This window comes from Fusarium redolens (genome assembly GCF_020744475.1).
Source record: "Fusarium redolens strain MPI-CAGE-AT-0023 chromosome Unknown BKA55scaffold_1, whole genome shotgun sequence".
NCBI lineage: Eukaryota > Fungi > Ascomycota > Sordariomycetes > Hypocreales > Nectriaceae > Fusarium > Fusarium redolens.
In genome coordinates this window covers 2,545,498-2,562,721 of record NW_025763664.1, presented here as the reverse complement: position 1 = coordinate 2,562,721, position 17,224 = coordinate 2,545,498, and the positions used below count along the sequence as shown (strand labels likewise).

Below are 17,224 nucleotides of genomic sequence, written 5' to 3'. Positions count from 1 at the left end.
CGTGAGAAGGAGTTTGGCAAGTGAACTATCAAAGTCAATGAGTTAGTCGGGCAGTTTCGACCTTAATACAAAGCTTTGTATCTCATCCAAACTCAGAGCATCCCCAACCATTAGAGGTATCATCACCAACTGAATTTCTAACTTCTACGATCGATAGTCTCTGGGCGCATCAATCGGCCAATCACGATCTGTTCAAGCACGTCCCCCAGCCTACCACTGCCTGGGCCAAAGCTCCCCCCGGTCGCCCCAGCCCACTCCTATGCTGAAGGCAAATTTATGAACTTCAGGTCCTCTCTCCAAGGCCGGCTACTCTGCTACAGTCATGGCTTTTAGCTTTGGCAATTCAGGAAACGCCATGCTCGGGAGTACGGCAGGAGCAGGAGGACTGACTACAGGCCCTGATCTGGAAACAATTCAGACAGAGGTGAGTGCACTATTCTTCGACCTTGATACTTTCGTTTCGTACTGTCTTGTTTGTTTTGTTGACTTGAGCGTGATGCTAACCACTGCCAATCTGTACAGGACCTCGGTTTTCTCTCTATCGCTGGCGACGCCAAGGTTCGCCTTACGTCCGCGTGGTCATCTCTTCCATCTTCTACCGCGTCGCTTCTCAGCGTCGCTTCGCGCAAAGGTCTTGTCGCTGCTGCTGGACCCGACCAAGTCGTCATCGCCACAACCGAATCGGTGCGAAAAGCTTTCGAAAAACCTAAAGATGGCGACTCAGATATTCGCGGGTTCGAGCCTCAGCTCAAGATCCCCATGCCGATGCGAGTTTCGCAACTATCATTTACTGCAGATGAAAACTATCTGATCCTTTCAGCAGAATCTGGCGGCGGCTTGGCTGTCTATGAAGTTCAGAGTCTGTTATCGGGATCAACAAACTCGGCTTTCGAGCTATCGACGAACGGTGAAACGCTAAGAGCCATGATCCCGAATCCTACACCAGAGAAGGCAGAGCTTTGCGCTATCGTAATGAACAACGGTAACTTGCACATGGCAAACCTGAAAGAACGACAAATTAGCAGCGTTCTCAAAAACCAAGTTAGCTGTGTTAGCTGGAGCTCCAAGGGCAAGCAGCTATGCGCTGGTCTGGGTGATGGCACAATTTTTCAGATGACTCCAGAAGGCGAAGGGAAAGGAGAGATCCCTAAGCCGCCCAACATGGGTGACTTTCATGGTACGTAACTGGAGGTTCTCGGTTTGATTTTGAGTTTAGCTAACAGCATCTCAGTATCATCTCTTACCTGGCTCGAGAATCACCTGTTCTTGTCCATCCATACTTCAAATAATGAATCACCACCGACCTCTATCTACCATATCATTACGCGCCAACCACCATCATCCTTCAGCTTTCAGAAGCTTACCGACCCTGTCGAGCCTTTTGGATCAGACAAGACACCACATCACTCGATTCTGCGACTCCGAGACTTTCCACCAGCTCTCCAAGATATGCTCATTGTCGCATCTACCGCAGCCTCGGAAATGGGTGTCTTAAGCCGTTCCAAGACACCTTTGGCTACAGACAAGCCTGCAGATGCTATCACTGGGGTATTCACGACGACAGAGTTCTTGGACGATACCAAGAGACCAACATTACCAATGACTGACTCCATGGATGATTCCACTCCGATCGGTGTAGCTCTCGATCTTTCCGGCAAGGACAAGGTATACAAGCCTATTCCATCGGACGTTGAACTAGAAGAATCGCCAAGTCCACTACCTGGGTTTTGGGCACTCACACATGAGGGTGTTCTATGCGCTTGGTGGGTAGTCTATAACGACTCTATCAGACAGGGTACCTCTTATCCTCACTTGGCTGCGGTTGAGGCCACTTCAGCGCCAGCACCAGCTCCAACAACCCAAGCCGCTCCTGCAGCTTCGGCATCACCTTTCTCCAATCCTACCCCATCCGCGTTTGGCTCAGCTTCGCAGCTTGGACAAAAGTCATCTCCATGGGGTGGTGCCAACACCGGTTCTGCTGCCCCTAGCACAGGGGGCGCCGTGTTTGGTTCAAGTGGCTTCAGCAATACTGCAGCCACCTCTGCTCCGGCATTCGGCAAGCCCAGCTCTATCGGCTTTGGGCAATCGTCCCAGCTTGGTGCGAAGAGCTCTCCTTGGGCATCAGCATCAGGTGGAGCTGCTGCTGCAACTCCTGCTTTTGGTCAGTCAGGATTTTCGAGTTTCGCAAACAACAGCAATACAAGTCCCTTCGGCAAGGCGGCGTCCAGTTCTACATCGGGTGCTCCTGCATCAGGGGGCTTTGCTGGCTTTGCCAGTAAGAGTGGCTTTGCTTCTGTGAATAACAATAATAGTGGTAGCGTATTTGGCAGCGGTAGTCAACCCGCTGGTAGTCCTTTCGGATCCACCTCAAATACCGAGACAGCTTTCCCGGCCAAATCTGAACAATCTTCTGGCAGTCCTTTCGGATCTACCCCTTTCAAGCTCCAAAGTTCCTTCAAGCCTGATGGATCTGCCAAGGATGACGCAGCTAAACCCAGCGGTTCTCTGTTCGGTAGCAACTTTGGATCAGCCCTCACCGATGCGACTAACAAACCCGAAATTACGACGCCAACACCCAGGGATGAGGAAATGGACACCGCTGGAGCAACGGAGGAGACACCCCAAGCAAAAACCAAGGACTCACTATTCCCTGTACAACAAAGCCCTGAGTCTACAACACCAACTACAACTCCTGCGCCATCTAAGTTTGGTTTTGCAACATCGCCTGCCCCCCAGACATCAACCTTTGGACAACCATCGAAGTTTGGCTCTACTGGTAGTGGGCTTTTTGGAAACAAGTCGGAGACACCGAAACCCAGCGGCGGTCTTTTTGGATCTGCCTCGAGTACCCCTAAGCCAAGCGGGGGGCTGTTCAGTTCAACCTCTGCGACACCCAAGGCTGGTGGAACCCTTTTCGGATCGCAGCAGAACACGCCAAAGGCCAGTATCTTCGGAGGACAACAGAAGCCAAGCGGTTACACAGGAATCTTTGGACAGAAGTCGGAGCCATCTAAGGCTAAGAGCCCTGAGGCCGAGAACCCTAAAATCAAGGTCGAAGAAGATGACGCCCCGCTGCCTCCGGATACGGTCAGCAAGACCAGCCTCGCTGTTGGTGAATCATCTTCCTCATCAGCGGCATCCAAGACTGAAGCCGCTCCTCTGCCGCCAGACTTCATTCCCAAACCTAAATCTTCCTCGTCTGCTGTCAAGGCAGCTGAGGCCTCTGATACTCCATTACCGCCAGACTTTGTTAACGTACCCAAACCTACAGACAAGGAGACGGCTGTCTATGATGCCCCTTTGCCACCTGAACCAACCATTCCTACAAAACCAAGATCTGTTTTTGACAAACCAGATGGTACTCCGAAGGCACCCTCGAGCCTTTTCCCCGCCGTCGCCGGACCGCCTTCAGATGATAGTGATGATCTGGATGACGAAGACGAGGACGACGAGGAAGACGATGAGGGAGGGGAAGGAGAGGAAGAGGATGATGGGTCTGAGGGCAGTGGCGTCGACGTTGCCAAGGATCTGAGCCCTACAGTCAGCAACCTCACTCCAGGGTATACTCCTCAAAGCTCATTTGGTGGACCCGGCGGGCGTGCTCTCGGAAGCCCCCAAACAAACCAAGAAGGCTCACGACCTTTGTTTGGAGAACTTAGTCGCAATGCCCCGGTATTCCCACGACCTAACGCAACCAGCCCCCGCTCCCCAAGCCCGGTTCGAGGTGCAGTGCCGAACAGGGTCCTCAGGTCAGAGAACATGAGATCTGTGAGTGCCCCAGGAATCGCTTCGCACCTCCTCGGACATAGGCAGTCTCAGATGGGTGCTTCGATAACCAGCAGAGACGCTGGCTCGTCAGAAGACCCATTTGTGGCCCAGCATCGTAAATTCAAGGCCAAGCAGGAGGCTGCTGAAACCCAGCCATTGGTTGATGAAGATGATGACGAGGTTCAGAAGCTTCTGGCATCAGAAGTGGAAGGAAGCCTGACCCTGGATGAGTTCATTGCCCATTCAAACGTCGCTCCGCCTGCTAAGGAAAGCATCCCAAGCCAAGTTGAAGCAGTCTACCGTGATATCAACTCCATGATTGATACACTTGGTCTCAATGCGCGAACTGTCAAGTCATTCATCAAGGGCCACACAGAGAATTGCAAGCAAGGCGGACGTAGTAAAGAGGATCTTGACGACCCCGAAGATTGGGTTCTTTGCGAGATTGATGAGTTGGGGAACATCTTGGACAATGATTTGTACAATGATCTTGAGGACGGGCGGGTTCGTGACTTGGACGCTAAACTCGATGCCTGTCACGAACTCACCAGAGATATGCACCGCCTTCGAGCTAAGCAGGAGGACTTGAAACAAATCCTCATGATCAGAACCGACCCTGACCAGGCCGAAGTAACACGATCTATGCCTCTGAGTGCAGAGCAAGCAACACAACAGAACGAACTGCGACGCGAGTTCGCCAAGTTCTCGAAGCTCTTGGCTGATGCAGAAGAAGCGTTAACGCTGCTCAAGACAAAAATTGCGTCCGCCTCTGGCGCTTCAGGCAAGGGCAAGGCAACCATTCCTACGGTTGAGGCGGTCATACGTACCATTGGAAAGATGACGGCGATGGTTGAGAAGCGCAGCGGAGATATTGACGTTCTCGAAAACCAGCTGCGCAAGGTCAACCTCAACTCCACAAGCCGAGAAGGGTCTCCTATGGCGACACCACAGGGAAGGAGGAGCATCATGTTCTCCCCCGAAGGAACTCCCGTTAGAAATCTGCGCCATAGTTTTGCGGGCAGCATGTCTCTGGGTGCATCTGTGCGAGCTACTCCCCCACGCAAGAAACTTAGTGGCTTCAGTCGAGAGGAGAAGGGCGATTTAATGGAAAAGAGAACGCGTCGGCAAGCCGTACTGGGCAAGCTGAAGAGCAGCGTCGAGAAGAGAGGTGTCAGTGTTTGGAATATGGAGGATATCGAGTAATCAAGGACAACGACGGGATGGATATTATCACGGCGAAACAAGACAGAACATGGGGGTGAATAGGGCATGAAGCAACCAAGCAACTGTATCTTAGATTTTAAATAGTGTATCAATTGGTCATACCAGCTACCCGGATAGCTAATGTATTTTTTCTCCGCGATAGATATTCCCTTTTTGATATGACAGTACCCTATATCTAGTTTCATTGTGAGAAGGATTCGGAATTGCAACTCAATTAACCCATTTTATCCTCCCTATTACGACCAATCGATTTCCCAAACAAAACACCATTTTACTCCTCGGGTATCCTCAAACGTTGAATTTCATGAAGACATATGCTTGCTAGCATTGAGCTGGTGGTCAACTCTCTCAGGCTGCGGGAGCCGGAGGAGCGGCAGATCGTGGGATGGCAGACTTGGGATCTGTGGCTGGAGTCTTGTTGGAGATATCGCGAGGAATGTTGGATGGGTTAGAGTGAACCCGGCAATGTTCCTTGTTCTTGTGCTCGGGGTGAGGTCGAGGAGTGTAGCTGAGAGGCCGTTGTTAGCTGAGGGAAGCGTTGATCGGGGATTGGATCGACGTACTTGACGAAGGAGAGCATCTTGAAAGGTTGTTGAGATGTTGTCGTGTGTAAGTGGTAGATGTTGTTGATAGTGCTTTAGTGTATTTCTTAAAAGCTAATTGCTTGCTTTGTGATGATGGTACTAATGATGGATTGGAGAAAAGATGGGAAGCTAACGAGTATTATATAGCCGATATCCTCTCTGATCAAACCAACTTACATACATTGCATTACAAACGATTGCTTGGCCGGACCGGTTGTGCTCTGGTGACTGACTGGTAGGACCTCTGAATTGCACGTGTGACCGGCATCAACTTTGAGAATAGAGCAGGGATTCGCCAAGGACTTTGAGTTTAACTGGAGGACATGGGCGCAATACTGACGTCGTACGGATTGCCCGGACAGGGAAGTGATGGGATCTCTCAGTGGGGGAAGAGCGTGCGCGTGACCCCTGGAACGAGGAGGACGAAGTGCGTTGCAGCTAATTCCCTAGGGGATCTTACTATAGGATGGGATGGGAATGTGAATCTGGCGATGGGCGACGACTGATTGGGTGTGCTGATATGGCGAGAGGCCGGCCCGGTGAATATGTCTGCTCTATGAACGCTTCCCGACTACGGAGTAGCAGGGGCACAATCTCGGCATCCTAGATGAGAGGCAAAAAGGACTTGTCGAGAGATTCGTCGTGTAAGCGAGCTTTCAAGGGCCTATATCTGGTTGATGTGGCGCAAGTGATCCGAAGTCGCTCAATATCAGACCAACATTCAAGTTTTATGAGATAAGGCTCATAATTATTTACATGCTCTCAATAACAATTGCAATATCCTCCCTCATGAAAGAATCCAACGCATGCTGTCCTCGTGCAAAGCCACCTCGACTGACATTGTCACTTTTATCAGACCATGTTCTCATCTCAGGTACGTACCTGCAGCTTTACAGCCCAAGCTCCGGTTCATCGTGAGTGGGGCCCGTGGTCTGAAGCCGACACCCACCGAAGCATGGGTCGGGCACGGTCGGCGGTCTCGGAGACGAGTGGGGCAATTTGCGCCGGACAGCGTTCTCCAACCGGGGCCCACTAATTTCTCACCTTGGCTTATCCACTTTCTTCACCTTCCACTCACCGAACCTTCACCTCGGAGGGGCGTCAAAAAATTATTGTTTGCTTCGCTCATCACCGACGTACGTTGATACAATCACCACGCCTACTCACCAGTCTGCAAATACATAATACTTATCACCACAATGGCACCCACACAGCAGGCTGCGTGGAGGAAAGCTCCCACTGCAGAGGAAATTGCCAATCGCCAGGTAAACGTCAATTGAGCAATGTTGAATGAACTATAACCTAACTTTAGCGCCCAGACTGTTGGCATCAACAAGGAAACCGTCACAAACATCACCTCCACCGATTACCCAGGCCATCACCCCGGTGAGGACCTCGCATTTACGCTCGATCGTTTCCGCGATGCCTTTTCCGTAAATTTCCACCAGAACGATCAGTTCCTCGCCTCTTTCTCTCTCGTCGGAATCGACGCTTCGCTCGCAAACGCTTTTCGACGTATCCTACTCTCCGAGATCCCCACCCTCGCTATCGAGAACGTCTACATCGAGAACAACACTTCTGTCATTCAAGATGAGGTGCTCGCGCATCGTCTTGGACTCATTCCTTTCAAGGGTGGTCGTGAGGGCCTGCACAACTTCCTTAAGTGGCACAAGAAGCCAGAGGCTGGCGAGGACCCTTATGCCGGCTGCTTCGACTGGAACACGGTCCGCCTCGAGCTGAACGTTACATGCACCGTCAACGAGGATGCTTCGCCCGGTGAGAATGATCCTCTCAAAGCCTACCATAACGCCCACGTTTATGCGCGCGACATCGTCTTCGTTCCCACTGGCAAGCAGGTCGAGTACTTCAGCGGCGAGGACGCCATTGCGCCCACGAACCCAGACATCTTGATCGCCAAGCTGCGACCCCGACAGACCATTAACCTCGCCATGCATATGCACAAGGGCATTGGATCCGACCACGCCAAGTTCTCTCCTGTCGCGACAGCCTCCTACCGTCTCCTACCTACCATCACTATTATTAAACCTATCTTGGGCGCTGATGCCGAAAAGTTCGCCAAGTGCTTCCCCAAGGGTGTTATTGGCCTCGAAAAGGTCACGGCCGAGGAAGCTGCTCAAGCTGGTAGCGGTTATGAGGGCCAGGAGGGCGAGACCAAGGCCGTGGTTGTTGATGCTATGAAGGATACTGTCAGCCGAGAGGCTCTACGACACAAGGAATTCGAGGGTAAGGTGAAGCTTGGCCGAAGGCGAGATCATTTCATCTTCTCTATCGAGAGCACAGGGCAGTGGGACAGCGATGAGCTTTTCCTCGAGTCAGTTAAGCACCTCAAGCTCAAGTGCAAGAAGCTTGAGCAGCAAGTTATCAACATGGCGAGGTAGCCTACTACAACACAAGGAGATTTTGGGCTTGTTCGGCGCAGTATCATAATTTTTGGGTTGATTTGTTTTCTGCGGTCTCTACGGTTAGATAAAAAGGAATGATACCATGACCACATCATAATATTCGTCACCCGTCTCTTCTCTACCACGTAAAAAGGATGCTCCTCTAGTATTTTAAGTCGTCCTCACCATATACCTCTCATTTACTAATCCAACGCCTAAAGATGCCCAAAAGCCCGAACGCCCTTTACTGACCACTTGATTAAGGATCAGGAACTTGTCTTGAACTTGAAGTAAAAGTTGAACTCGAGGGGGAATGCCGGATCAGTGACAACGACCTGTTGTCCGTCTTCGAGTCCAAGCTCGCTGAGGGTCTTGCTCAGGTTCGGACGTGTCTGCTCCTCCAGCCCTGGGGGAAATTGCATGTATAGAGTCTTTCCCTCGGCACGAATCGATGGCTTCTTCAGTTGAGCTTCAGGACGAATCGCGAACGAGTCGATTAACTCCTGCAGTGTGGACTTGGGATTGACTTCAAGGGGGCGGGCCTGGCGTCCACAAACAGGGCAGTCGTCCTTCTTCTCATGTTTGAAGGTGTATGTATAGATGCTATCGTTGCCAGAGTACATCATATAGTTTGTGTCGAATCCAAGACAAGGGGCGGAGGTTGTAGCAATTTTGAAAGCTTCGTTGCAGCATGCAGCGGCGATGATAGCATTGGTAGATGCAATCGCCGGAATGATGTTCTTGATGGTTCCTTGCGTTAACGAATAAGTGACACCAGGGATGCCAAACTCTTCCGCACGAGTCAGTGCCTTCTGGAACAGCCAGGTAACATGCTCTGGATCATCCTTATCGAGCTTTGGGAATGGCTTTTCCTGCTCCCAGGCAATAACGTGGGCCCATTCGATACAGTGTTCGGGCTGTCGCGGGATAGAGGCGATAGTACACAGAGGAACAGCGGCGCGCGGGGCGTGCATATCCAGCTGGCACTCAATACAGGATGTCATGGATGGGAGGATGACTCGCGCCTGTCCCTTGAAGCCTTCAGTGCCACCATCAATGAGGGGCTTTATCGCATCAGGGTCTTCAGCTTCCTCGGCGATAGAAACGAGCATGGCGTTGATCCAACGGCGGGCCTCGATGCTGTCTAGTCCGCAAATCACAAGCTGGAACTGCTTGTAAAACTCCTCGTCGAAGTCCTGGATACGGTTGTTGTGGGCCGTGATGGAGACGCCTTTGATTCTCTTTTGGACGAATTTGGCAGCAACCTCTGCTTTGTATTTGCCTACATCATCTTTTCGGAATAAGAACTGGCGGTTGAGGTTGGAAATATCGATGGTGTCTGGAGCAAGATGAGCCAGCGATCTGTAATAGAAAAGACCATTCACAAACCCATGTCTATTACGTGGATGTTCCTGAATCTCGACATGGCGAGATTCTTGAGAATTTCACACCCTAGGCCTCCCGCGCCGCTGTATCATGGCAGTTAGTGAGCTGTACATCGAGCCTTTGAAGGAAGATGACTGACATGACACTATACAAATTAGTATGGCTTTCAAAGGATGTAACTTGTGTACATCAACACTTACAGAACTTTGAACGTTTCAAACTGCGCCAGAAACTCCGGTGTGGTAGCATCCAGATCGGTATATGGTCCTGCGTTACGGCGGATTTGGTCGAGGTATTTCCTTTGCTTGCGGTCAGTTGTTTGTGGTTTCACGAGCTCCAACAGCTCCCAGCTAAAAGGTCTCCTACCATCGCGCGTCTTCGTAACCGCCAGCAGTTTCCTGAGCCACACTAGCCATATTGACGTTCTTCAATGAGTTTGTAGAAATAAAAACAAGCCAAATGAATGTATGAACGGGTTCGTAGGGAGATATGTAAGATCAGAGAGTGGTCCGTAGCTTGGTTACTAAGGTAAGGAGCTCTGAAAGGATCCGTGCGTGGGGGGGTCGTCATTGCCTGGAGCTGGCTCGGTGAGGCTCGGTGAAGGTGGGGTCAAGGTGAGTAATGCTTAGAGTAGGTAACCCAAACACCAGGCAATAATGTATATTCCTATCAAGCTTCCAAAGTTCAACCAGCATGACATTTCCCGGACAACTAACCAGATTAAACTTCACCGATCAGAATGGACGACCTTCTCACGCCCGTGAGCACAACCTACCTCAAACCTCGGAATGAGCCTGAGCCGCTTTTCACAGAGGTTAAGCCAGCGTCTCCTCAGAAGAAACCAGCCAAGATCAGTGACAGTTCGACGGCTGATGAAATTATCGATGCATTAAAAAATCAACCAGACTACGATACACTTATCTCGATACTCAAGTTTCTAAATAGCCCTAAACCTGCATCTGGTAACTTCTCATTCTCAACACCCAGTCCCAAAAGCGCATCCATCGTCCATTTGTTGGTCTCGGAAATCGCATCCAATTACTGGACACTTTTACTTGAGGGAAACATCGAGGATGATACAAAGGGCAGAACCGCACTTCCACGAGATGCAGATCTTTTTCTTAGCTGTCTACGCAGTCTGACCGGTCTTAACGCCCTCATCACACAAATACGAGCTCTCATTCAAGAGTCACGGCTAGGAGGGAAAGAAGAGAAGAGAGCAGACTTGTCAATCAACGCCGGAATTTCGTTGAGTGTTCTCTCTTCCATTCTTGGTCGTGACGGTTCAATTTCTACGATATGGAGCTCATCAACCAAAGGAGTTTCCAATGCCGCTCTGCAAAGAGTCCAGTGTCAGAAGCTTGGATCAATTCTCACGAACGGTCAAATTGTATCGATTGCAGCAGAAGCTTTGGAAGTCATGGGACGCGATCGAATTGACGATGAGGCTCACTGGATTGCCGACGGACTCCAATATAGCCGATGGCTAGGAAATGCCATTGTCTCGTGGGTTAATTCATCCCCTGAACCCGATGGTATGGTGTTCGTTTGTGAGTTGTTCCAAAAGTCGTTGTCGCTGCATAATTCAGGTAAGACACGTGGATTACAATTATTGATACTTGCTGACGCTCATGTCACAGAAACTCTTATCAAAATTGCAATCGACGAACTTCTTCTTTCCAAAAGAAACTCGATTTCAACCTTCACACAACTTGCTCTCAGCCAAAATCGAACATCTAAGAAGGTATTCCATATTTTGCTTCAGCACCTTTCACAGAAATACTTGGATCGTCTAAACCTGGAAGACGCAACCCCTGACGACAAGGTTTCTGCTGTTGCTGGGCTTCTCAAAGAAGTCGCATTAAATGACGAAACGAGAAGAGATATGCTTATAAACTGGTGCGCATCTTCATCGGGCGCTGGTGTTGGCGATGGAGTAGGTATACGCCGAGCTGTCGTAGCTGCACTGGCACAAGATCGAGACGCGATTACTACTGTACTGGAGAGAAGCATTGCACAGTTTGGAGATGAGCTGTACATCAGACATTCAGCAATGCTTCAACAAGATGGTAAATTCTATGCCGATATGTTTTAAATACATGCTTGCTGACTTTTGGCAGCACATACCCAGATATTACTCCTTGCCGCTGGCTACGTGCACAGAGTTTCTCCGATGAAACTGACGTTGCTCATGCGAGTCGGCACATATATGAACACCATCTCCAATCGAATCGGTTCCACACAGCCCAGAGCTCAGTTTCTTGGTTTGGTAGTTGGGGAATCGTTATCTGCTCTTATCGATGACAATAAGCAGAGGCTCGACTTCAAGATGGAGCAGACAGAAACAGAGGAAGCGCAGCAATTGAAGAGCCTTACCAAGGTTTCTGACCATATTGGCCCTATCGATCCTATCCTATCCGACCATACAACTGAAACAGTCCCTCAGAAGCGAAAGCCTTCAACGCCAAGCGAGGCTCTTCAAAAGAAAGCCAAGCAAAAGAAGAGGCCTGTTGTCACTGAAGTCAAGCCAAGAGCTATCATCGAGGAAATCGATTCTTCAGAAGAGGACGACGATCTCGCCCCTTACTCAAAGGACTCTGACCCTGAAGACTCGGATGACGACGCGACACTTGTACAACGCAACAAGCCCAAACCGCCGGTTTATATCAGAGATCTCATCTCGTATTTCAGAGACTCTGAATCATACGACAAGCAGTTGCTCGCTTTACAGACAGCTCCAATTCTCATCAGACGCAAAGCCAATTATGGAACCGAGGTAAGTTTCCACGCTGATGAGTTGGCCGGGCTTTTGGTGGGCATACAAGACAAGTTTGAGATCGAAAACTTCGATGATTTACGGTTACAAGGTATGGTAGCGCTTGTTGTCTCTCAACCTAAGACTATGGCCCCCTGGTTTGCTCGAACTTTCTTCGAGGGTGACTATTCCCTCCACCAACGGACATCAATACTTGTCACATTGGGCCTGTCAGCCCGAGAACTGGCTGGTTTCGAAGTATCTCAATACCAGTCGGCTGCTGCCTTTCCCTCGAAGCGGCTCCCTGAAAAGATGGAGCAACTATACATTAGCTCGGCGAATGAAAGCAACACCCTGCCATCTTCTCAACTGAAAGCACTCCCATCAACTGCTCTCGAGAGTATCTCACAGTCGCTGACATCTTCATTCCTTGCTCCGCTTGCTGCGGAAGCAGCCGATGCCAACACAGGACCTGATGTTCTAAAGCTTCAAAGCTTCACGGCCCGCTACAAGTCCAAATCGAGTTCCAAACCTCGTATGCGTGCTATTCCCAATACGACTGCCGCTCTCCTTGCGACATCTTTCTTCTCCCCACTCACGGCACATTTTCAAGCCGCGCTTCGTTCTGTCAAACCAATTATTCTCAACCATGCACTTCTGGCGCTCTACCTACAGACGTTGGGTGTTATTGTTCACGCTGCTGGACCCTCCACGCTTTCATTGCCACAGTTGACCGCGGAGCTATGGGATTTGCTTCTCGGCGTTCGTGTACATGTTTTCGACGATCTCGGCGCTATGAAAGGCTGGCTCGTGGCCATGGCGTCCCTGCTGGAAGTAAATGGCGGCGACATGCGTCGTCTTTGTGAAACACAAGGCAGAGAGGTGATGGAGACAAGGGAATGGGTCGCAATGGTGTTCGAGAAGACAAGAGGAGAGGATGGAGGGGATGAGAACGAGGTCAAAATGTTGGCGGCAGGAGTTTTGATCAGGTTGGGAGAGGCTATCGAAAGCTACCAAGCTTTGCTAATGGGAGACCTGGTCGGATTCCAATAAGCCAAATACGGGAGCTTGGTGGATGGGAAAATTTCAATCATTCTATTCGTGATTTATTATGATCATACATCGTATTGCACAATATCCAGCTTTTAACCAGTATTCAATGTGATGGCAAGCCATTCCCGAACTCCAAGATCACATGGTGTTATATTATTGATTCCCATATGCATGCGTGAATGTCTTCAAGGGGTCTCAACAGACTCCATTCGTGTTGTGCTCACTCTTCGAAGTGGAAGACCTGACAAGTATGTATTCGCGTGGCTGAGATGGTCACTCAGGCTCATGGCCATGCGTCGAAGCTCCTCCTTGACATGTTCTGACGAGGCCTGGCCTTCCATAACCTGGGGTGAGGGTGCAGTGGGGGCAGGCGGGAGAAATGATTGTTGTTGTTGATAAGACCGGGGGTAGTCATCCCGAACTGGTGACCGGTCGAGTTGAGGCTGGAGTGGAGGAGGTTGAAGTTCAGGGGCGACAAGTGTTTGTGGAGTGAAAGATTCAGGATCGGTATCGGCGAACTCGCTGAGGGAGTAAGGTCTTTCACTCGGGGTGTTCGCATTGGCCTGGGGAGGTTGGGATTGTCCCTGTGGTTGATATAGGGGTACTTGAGTCTGCTGGTAGGACATTTGAGGATCATGTCGCTGAGTGTTATTGAGCGAAAGGTCCGCAATCGCATTTGCAAACTCGGAATCATCAGATACATAGATGGAGGGCTCTCGTATACTATTGGGCATAGCATAAAGAGAGGCGTGCTTTTCCAGCTGGAAAGGATCGGCACCTCCTAATTCTGAGCCAGCCAAGGATCCCACATCCGAATGTGATGTGGATGGCCTGGTATAGTCGCTCATAGGAATGGGATCAGCTAGACCCATGTCCAAATCAATGAGACTGCCTGACGACGCTCGGTTATTGACTGGGGAAGGAACCGCAAGGTCATTGAACTGCGCTGAAGGCTGGATTGGCTCTGTCGGAGGGTGGATCAGACGGCTGGTACTTGGCCCTTGGTCATCGTTGAACGGAAATCTGAACATTTCGGGATTTGCTGAGGCGGGAGGGGCCATCGAGGGAAATTTCCAATCTCGTGTTCTGCGGTTATTGTTCATCATATCTGCCGGATCACTAAGCGGCGGCTTATTATAGGAGACATCGCCAAAATCATAGTCGGTAGATGCTCTAGGGTCTCCAGCTCTGATTGTGTTCAGGTCGACAAATTCGGAGAGGTTGCTACCATCTAAGGACATGTCGAGGTCAATCAGGGATTCTCTCACTCCAGGAGACTGAGATGAGTCGTCTCGTAGCGGTAAATCCGACGCAGGAGGGGGGGTGGAGGGGTGAAATCAGCAGTAGGCGGAGGAAACGGACGACCATAATATGCTCGTGAGTTGTCCTCGTAGTTCGATATCGTGTTAGGATCAAAAAGCTTTTCCAGCGGTGCCTTGACGGAAGGAAGGTGAGGTGGCGGACGTCGACGTGATTTTGGCTTTTGGGTTCTGGAAGCATCGTCGAATTCATCTTGCTTGAAGTCGACGTTGGAGCCGTAAACATCAAACACAGCTTGAGCGTCGCCAGTTTGGAGCACCTGTTGATCGAACGCGGCGGTTGTACTGAAGTTCCACTCGTCATTGTCCAAGGCCAGGTTAGCGAGATCAGATGGTCCCTGGGCTCCTCCTGCGGAGAAGAGAGACTTGCGAACACCACCTTGAGCCTCCCACAACTTGTAGCCTCTAACCAAGTGTGCCAAGCCCGAGGCAGGATAGGCATCCTGGGTGTTGTATATGTATCGGTGTCTCTGAATTTGTTCAATTGGTGGGCGTTTCTTAGGATCATCAACCAAGCAATACGCCACGAGGTCTTTCAACCCCTGGGAATATCGGTCGCCTTCAAGTCGAGGGATATGTTGCTTGAGGTATGAGCCTAATCTGTTGAAGTCCATCATGCCTGCAGCCACGCTTGGAGGTAGACCCGATGCGATTTCATAGACCATGGCGCCAAAAGCCCATATATCCACCTCAGTACCATAAGAAGCCGCAGGGTCGAATAGTTCGGGGGCCATCCAATGGGGTGTACCAATGACTGTTGAGCGCTTGTCGAATTTGGTTTCGATTACACCAGCAACTCCAAAATCACAAAGCTGAACGTTTCCCTCCTCTGTGACTAGGATATTGGCACACTTGATGTCTCTGTGAATGATACCCTGGCCGTGAACCCAGTAGACAGCTTCAGCCACTTCGCGCAAAATGGGAATAATCCATTTTTCCTGAAGGCCGCCTGGTGAGGTTGGTTTCATAAGAGTAGCCACGCTGCCTCCAGCGCAGTATTCTGTGATCATCCACATGGACTGCCCGACAGGAAGAGCATCGATAACATGATTGATGTTCTTGGCGCCACTGTTACTGAGCAGTTGCAGGGCACTAATTTCCTTGAGCAAGTCGCTATATGTATCGGCGAGCTTGGGGTTGACTGTGTCACTCTCTTCAATGTCAATGATTTTGACAGCAACCAGCTGATTCGTTGTTAGAGAGGTGGCCTTGTAGACGCGACCAAAACTGCCTTTGCCGATGAGCTCTGAAAGCCGATACTGTGGAGGATCCTTTCCGACTTTCGAGCATTGCTCGGCAACCACTTTTTGCATTTTCTTTGCATCTTCAATCGCTTTTTGCTTTGTGACCGAAACATCCGGTCCTCTAACTTGAAGCGACGCCATAATGATGAATGTTGTGAGGCCTGTCTCGGGTTGCTTAGCAGGGGATGTGTAACTAAGCTAAGATCGCTTGAGCTTGATATGTCTAGATGGTTCACTTCATGATAGCCTGGACATGTGATGCAGGTGAGGGGAAATGGAAATCCAGACTGAGTGTGGGTTATGAGAAAGAAGACGAGGAGTGATGAGTTGAGGTGAGTTTTTGGCGATCTCGAAAGCGTCGAATGAATTGGGTTTGTTGTTGTAACAGCTCAATGTTGCATTTGGAAAGGGGTCCTTGACGCTTTCCCCAAGTTACAGGTTACGGTGGTAGCCAATGAGCGGAGTTGATAACGCTGTGGCGGTGCAGTCTTGGGTGGCTAATGCGAAAAGACAGCCCCATCTCCAATTCCTTCAGGTAGGTACTTTGTTAGCGTTAGCGGCCAATTGCAATCATGATACAGCGATGAAACTAGAACTGTCACATTCCGAGCAAGATACAACAATTTGTCATTAATAAGGTCAATTCTCGCAGACAATTATATTACTTTGACATATCCTTCAGTTGTATGTTCTGAAATTTGTTTTTATTTCGTTTTTTAATGGTTATTGCTGAGACCAGTGTCTTATTCCCCCAACATCAAATGTACCTTGATCAACATTCAACACTTCGCATAACGACAATTATATATTATATTCATACTCAATAATTTTTTTTTACATCAACTTCAAGAATATTATCGTTCTCCTACCACCTCGAGCGTCAGATCCGAACAAGGCGACTCACTTCACCAACCATGTTTCAGACAACCGCTCAGATACAGCACACGTCACCCATCTCCTCGGTTGCTGCAGCCCCAAAAGCCATACAGATGCTCCACGATCATGTCTTCTTCTTACATTGTAACCCCTATATGTCAAAATTCGAAGCCATACACACCCCGGACCCTACTCCATCGGTTCCTGACACACTTGAGGTCAAGCCTATCGCAGCACCAGACTGTTATTCGGTCACAGATCGAATTCACACCTTGCCAGCAGGGCTCTGGGACTCCGATGTGGTTAGCTCATATGAGTTTTTTGACCTGGAAAGGGGTGTGTTTGTGAGGACTCGAGGGCCAATGGGTCTGGTACTTGAGACTCTTTGGAGAATTCAAGAAGCTGAGGATGGAAGCCTGGCGATCGTGGAGAAGGTCTCCATTACATGTTCCAGGCTGATGATGGGTATGATCAAAAGCTCGTGTGAGGCTGGATGGAGAGGGGTTCATGGAAAGATGCTCGAGAGGATAGAAGAGTCCTATAAGTAAATCTTTCAACAATACCATGATGAGAATAATTGGACGACAAAGTCAAGTTATGACCCTCCAGTGCA

General features: G+C 49.9%; 7 protein-coding genes across 7 annotated transcripts; 4 read left to right on the top strand and 3 right to left on the bottom strand.

The window, feature by feature from the left end:
* The first annotated feature begins 2 nt into the window (after positions 1 to 2).
* BKA55DRAFT_669669 (uncharacterized protein) lies at positions 3 to 5,070 on the top strand. The gene is made up of 3 exons (XM_046197946.1): positions 3 to 424; positions 523 to 1,177; positions 1,232 to 5,070. Exons 1-3 carry the CDS (start codon positions 323 to 325, stop codon positions 4,969 to 4,971), a joined length of 4,497 nt encoding a protein of 1,498 aa, XP_046056556.1. The 5' UTR covers positions 3 to 322; the 3' UTR covers positions 4,972 to 5,070.
* Positions 5,071 to 5,340: 270 nt separating this feature from the next.
* BKA55DRAFT_682865 (uncharacterized protein) lies at positions 5,341 to 5,572 on the bottom strand (the record flags this gene model as incomplete). Its single annotated transcript, XM_046198418.1, has 2 exons — positions 5,341 to 5,500; positions 5,556 to 5,572. The coding sequence occupies 2 exons, from the start codon at positions 5,570 to 5,572 to the stop codon at positions 5,341 to 5,343; spliced, it is 177 nt and encodes a 58-aa protein (XP_046056555.1).
* A 1,144-nt stretch (positions 5,573 to 6,716) lies between these two features.
* BKA55DRAFT_549619 (DNA-directed RNA polymerase) lies at positions 6,717 to 8,090 on the top strand. Its single transcript, XM_046191226.1, has 2 exons — positions 6,717 to 6,841; positions 6,896 to 8,090. The coding sequence occupies exons 1-2, from the start codon at positions 6,776 to 6,778 to the stop codon at positions 7,973 to 7,975; spliced, it is 1,146 nt and encodes a 381-aa protein (XP_046056554.1). The 5' UTR covers positions 6,717 to 6,775; the 3' UTR covers positions 7,976 to 8,090.
* Positions 8,091 to 9,886, bottom strand: BKA55DRAFT_549616 (uncharacterized protein). Its single transcript, XM_046191225.1, has 5 exons — positions 9,731 to 9,886; positions 9,565 to 9,663; positions 9,504 to 9,509; positions 9,368 to 9,447; positions 8,091 to 9,317 (listed from the first exon to the last, which is right to left on the bottom strand). The coding sequence occupies exons 1-5, from the start codon at positions 9,778 to 9,780 to the stop codon at positions 8,245 to 8,247; spliced, it is 1,308 nt and encodes a 435-aa protein (XP_046056553.1). The 5' UTR covers positions 9,781 to 9,886; the 3' UTR covers positions 8,091 to 8,244.
* Positions 9,887 to 10,022: 136 nt separating this feature from the next.
* Positions 10,023 to 13,238, top strand: BKA55DRAFT_630771 (telomere length regulation protein-domain-containing protein). Its single transcript, XM_046196947.1, has 3 exons — positions 10,023 to 10,953; positions 11,005 to 11,433; positions 11,485 to 13,238. Exons 1-3 carry the CDS (start codon positions 10,104 to 10,106, stop codon positions 13,170 to 13,172), a joined length of 2,967 nt encoding a protein of 988 aa, XP_046056552.1. The 5' UTR covers positions 10,023 to 10,103; the 3' UTR covers positions 13,173 to 13,238.
* Positions 13,239 to 16,124, bottom strand: BKA55DRAFT_549611 (kinase-like domain-containing protein). The gene is made up of 2 exons (XM_046191224.1): positions 14,484 to 16,124; positions 13,239 to 14,439 (listed from the first exon to the last, which is right to left on the bottom strand). The coding sequence occupies exons 1-2, from the start codon at positions 15,874 to 15,876 to the stop codon at positions 13,358 to 13,360; spliced, it is 2,475 nt and encodes an 824-aa protein (XP_046056551.1). The 5' UTR covers positions 15,877 to 16,124; the 3' UTR covers positions 13,239 to 13,357.
* Positions 16,125 to 16,649: 525 nt separating this feature from the next.
* On the top strand, positions 16,650 to 17,159 carry BKA55DRAFT_532414 (uncharacterized protein; the record flags this gene model as incomplete). Its single annotated transcript, XM_046189335.1, has 1 exon — positions 16,650 to 17,159. The coding sequence occupies one exon, from the start codon at positions 16,650 to 16,652 to the stop codon at positions 17,157 to 17,159; it is 510 nt and encodes a 169-aa protein (XP_046056550.1).
* Between the last annotated feature and the right edge of the window lie 65 nt (positions 17,160 to 17,224).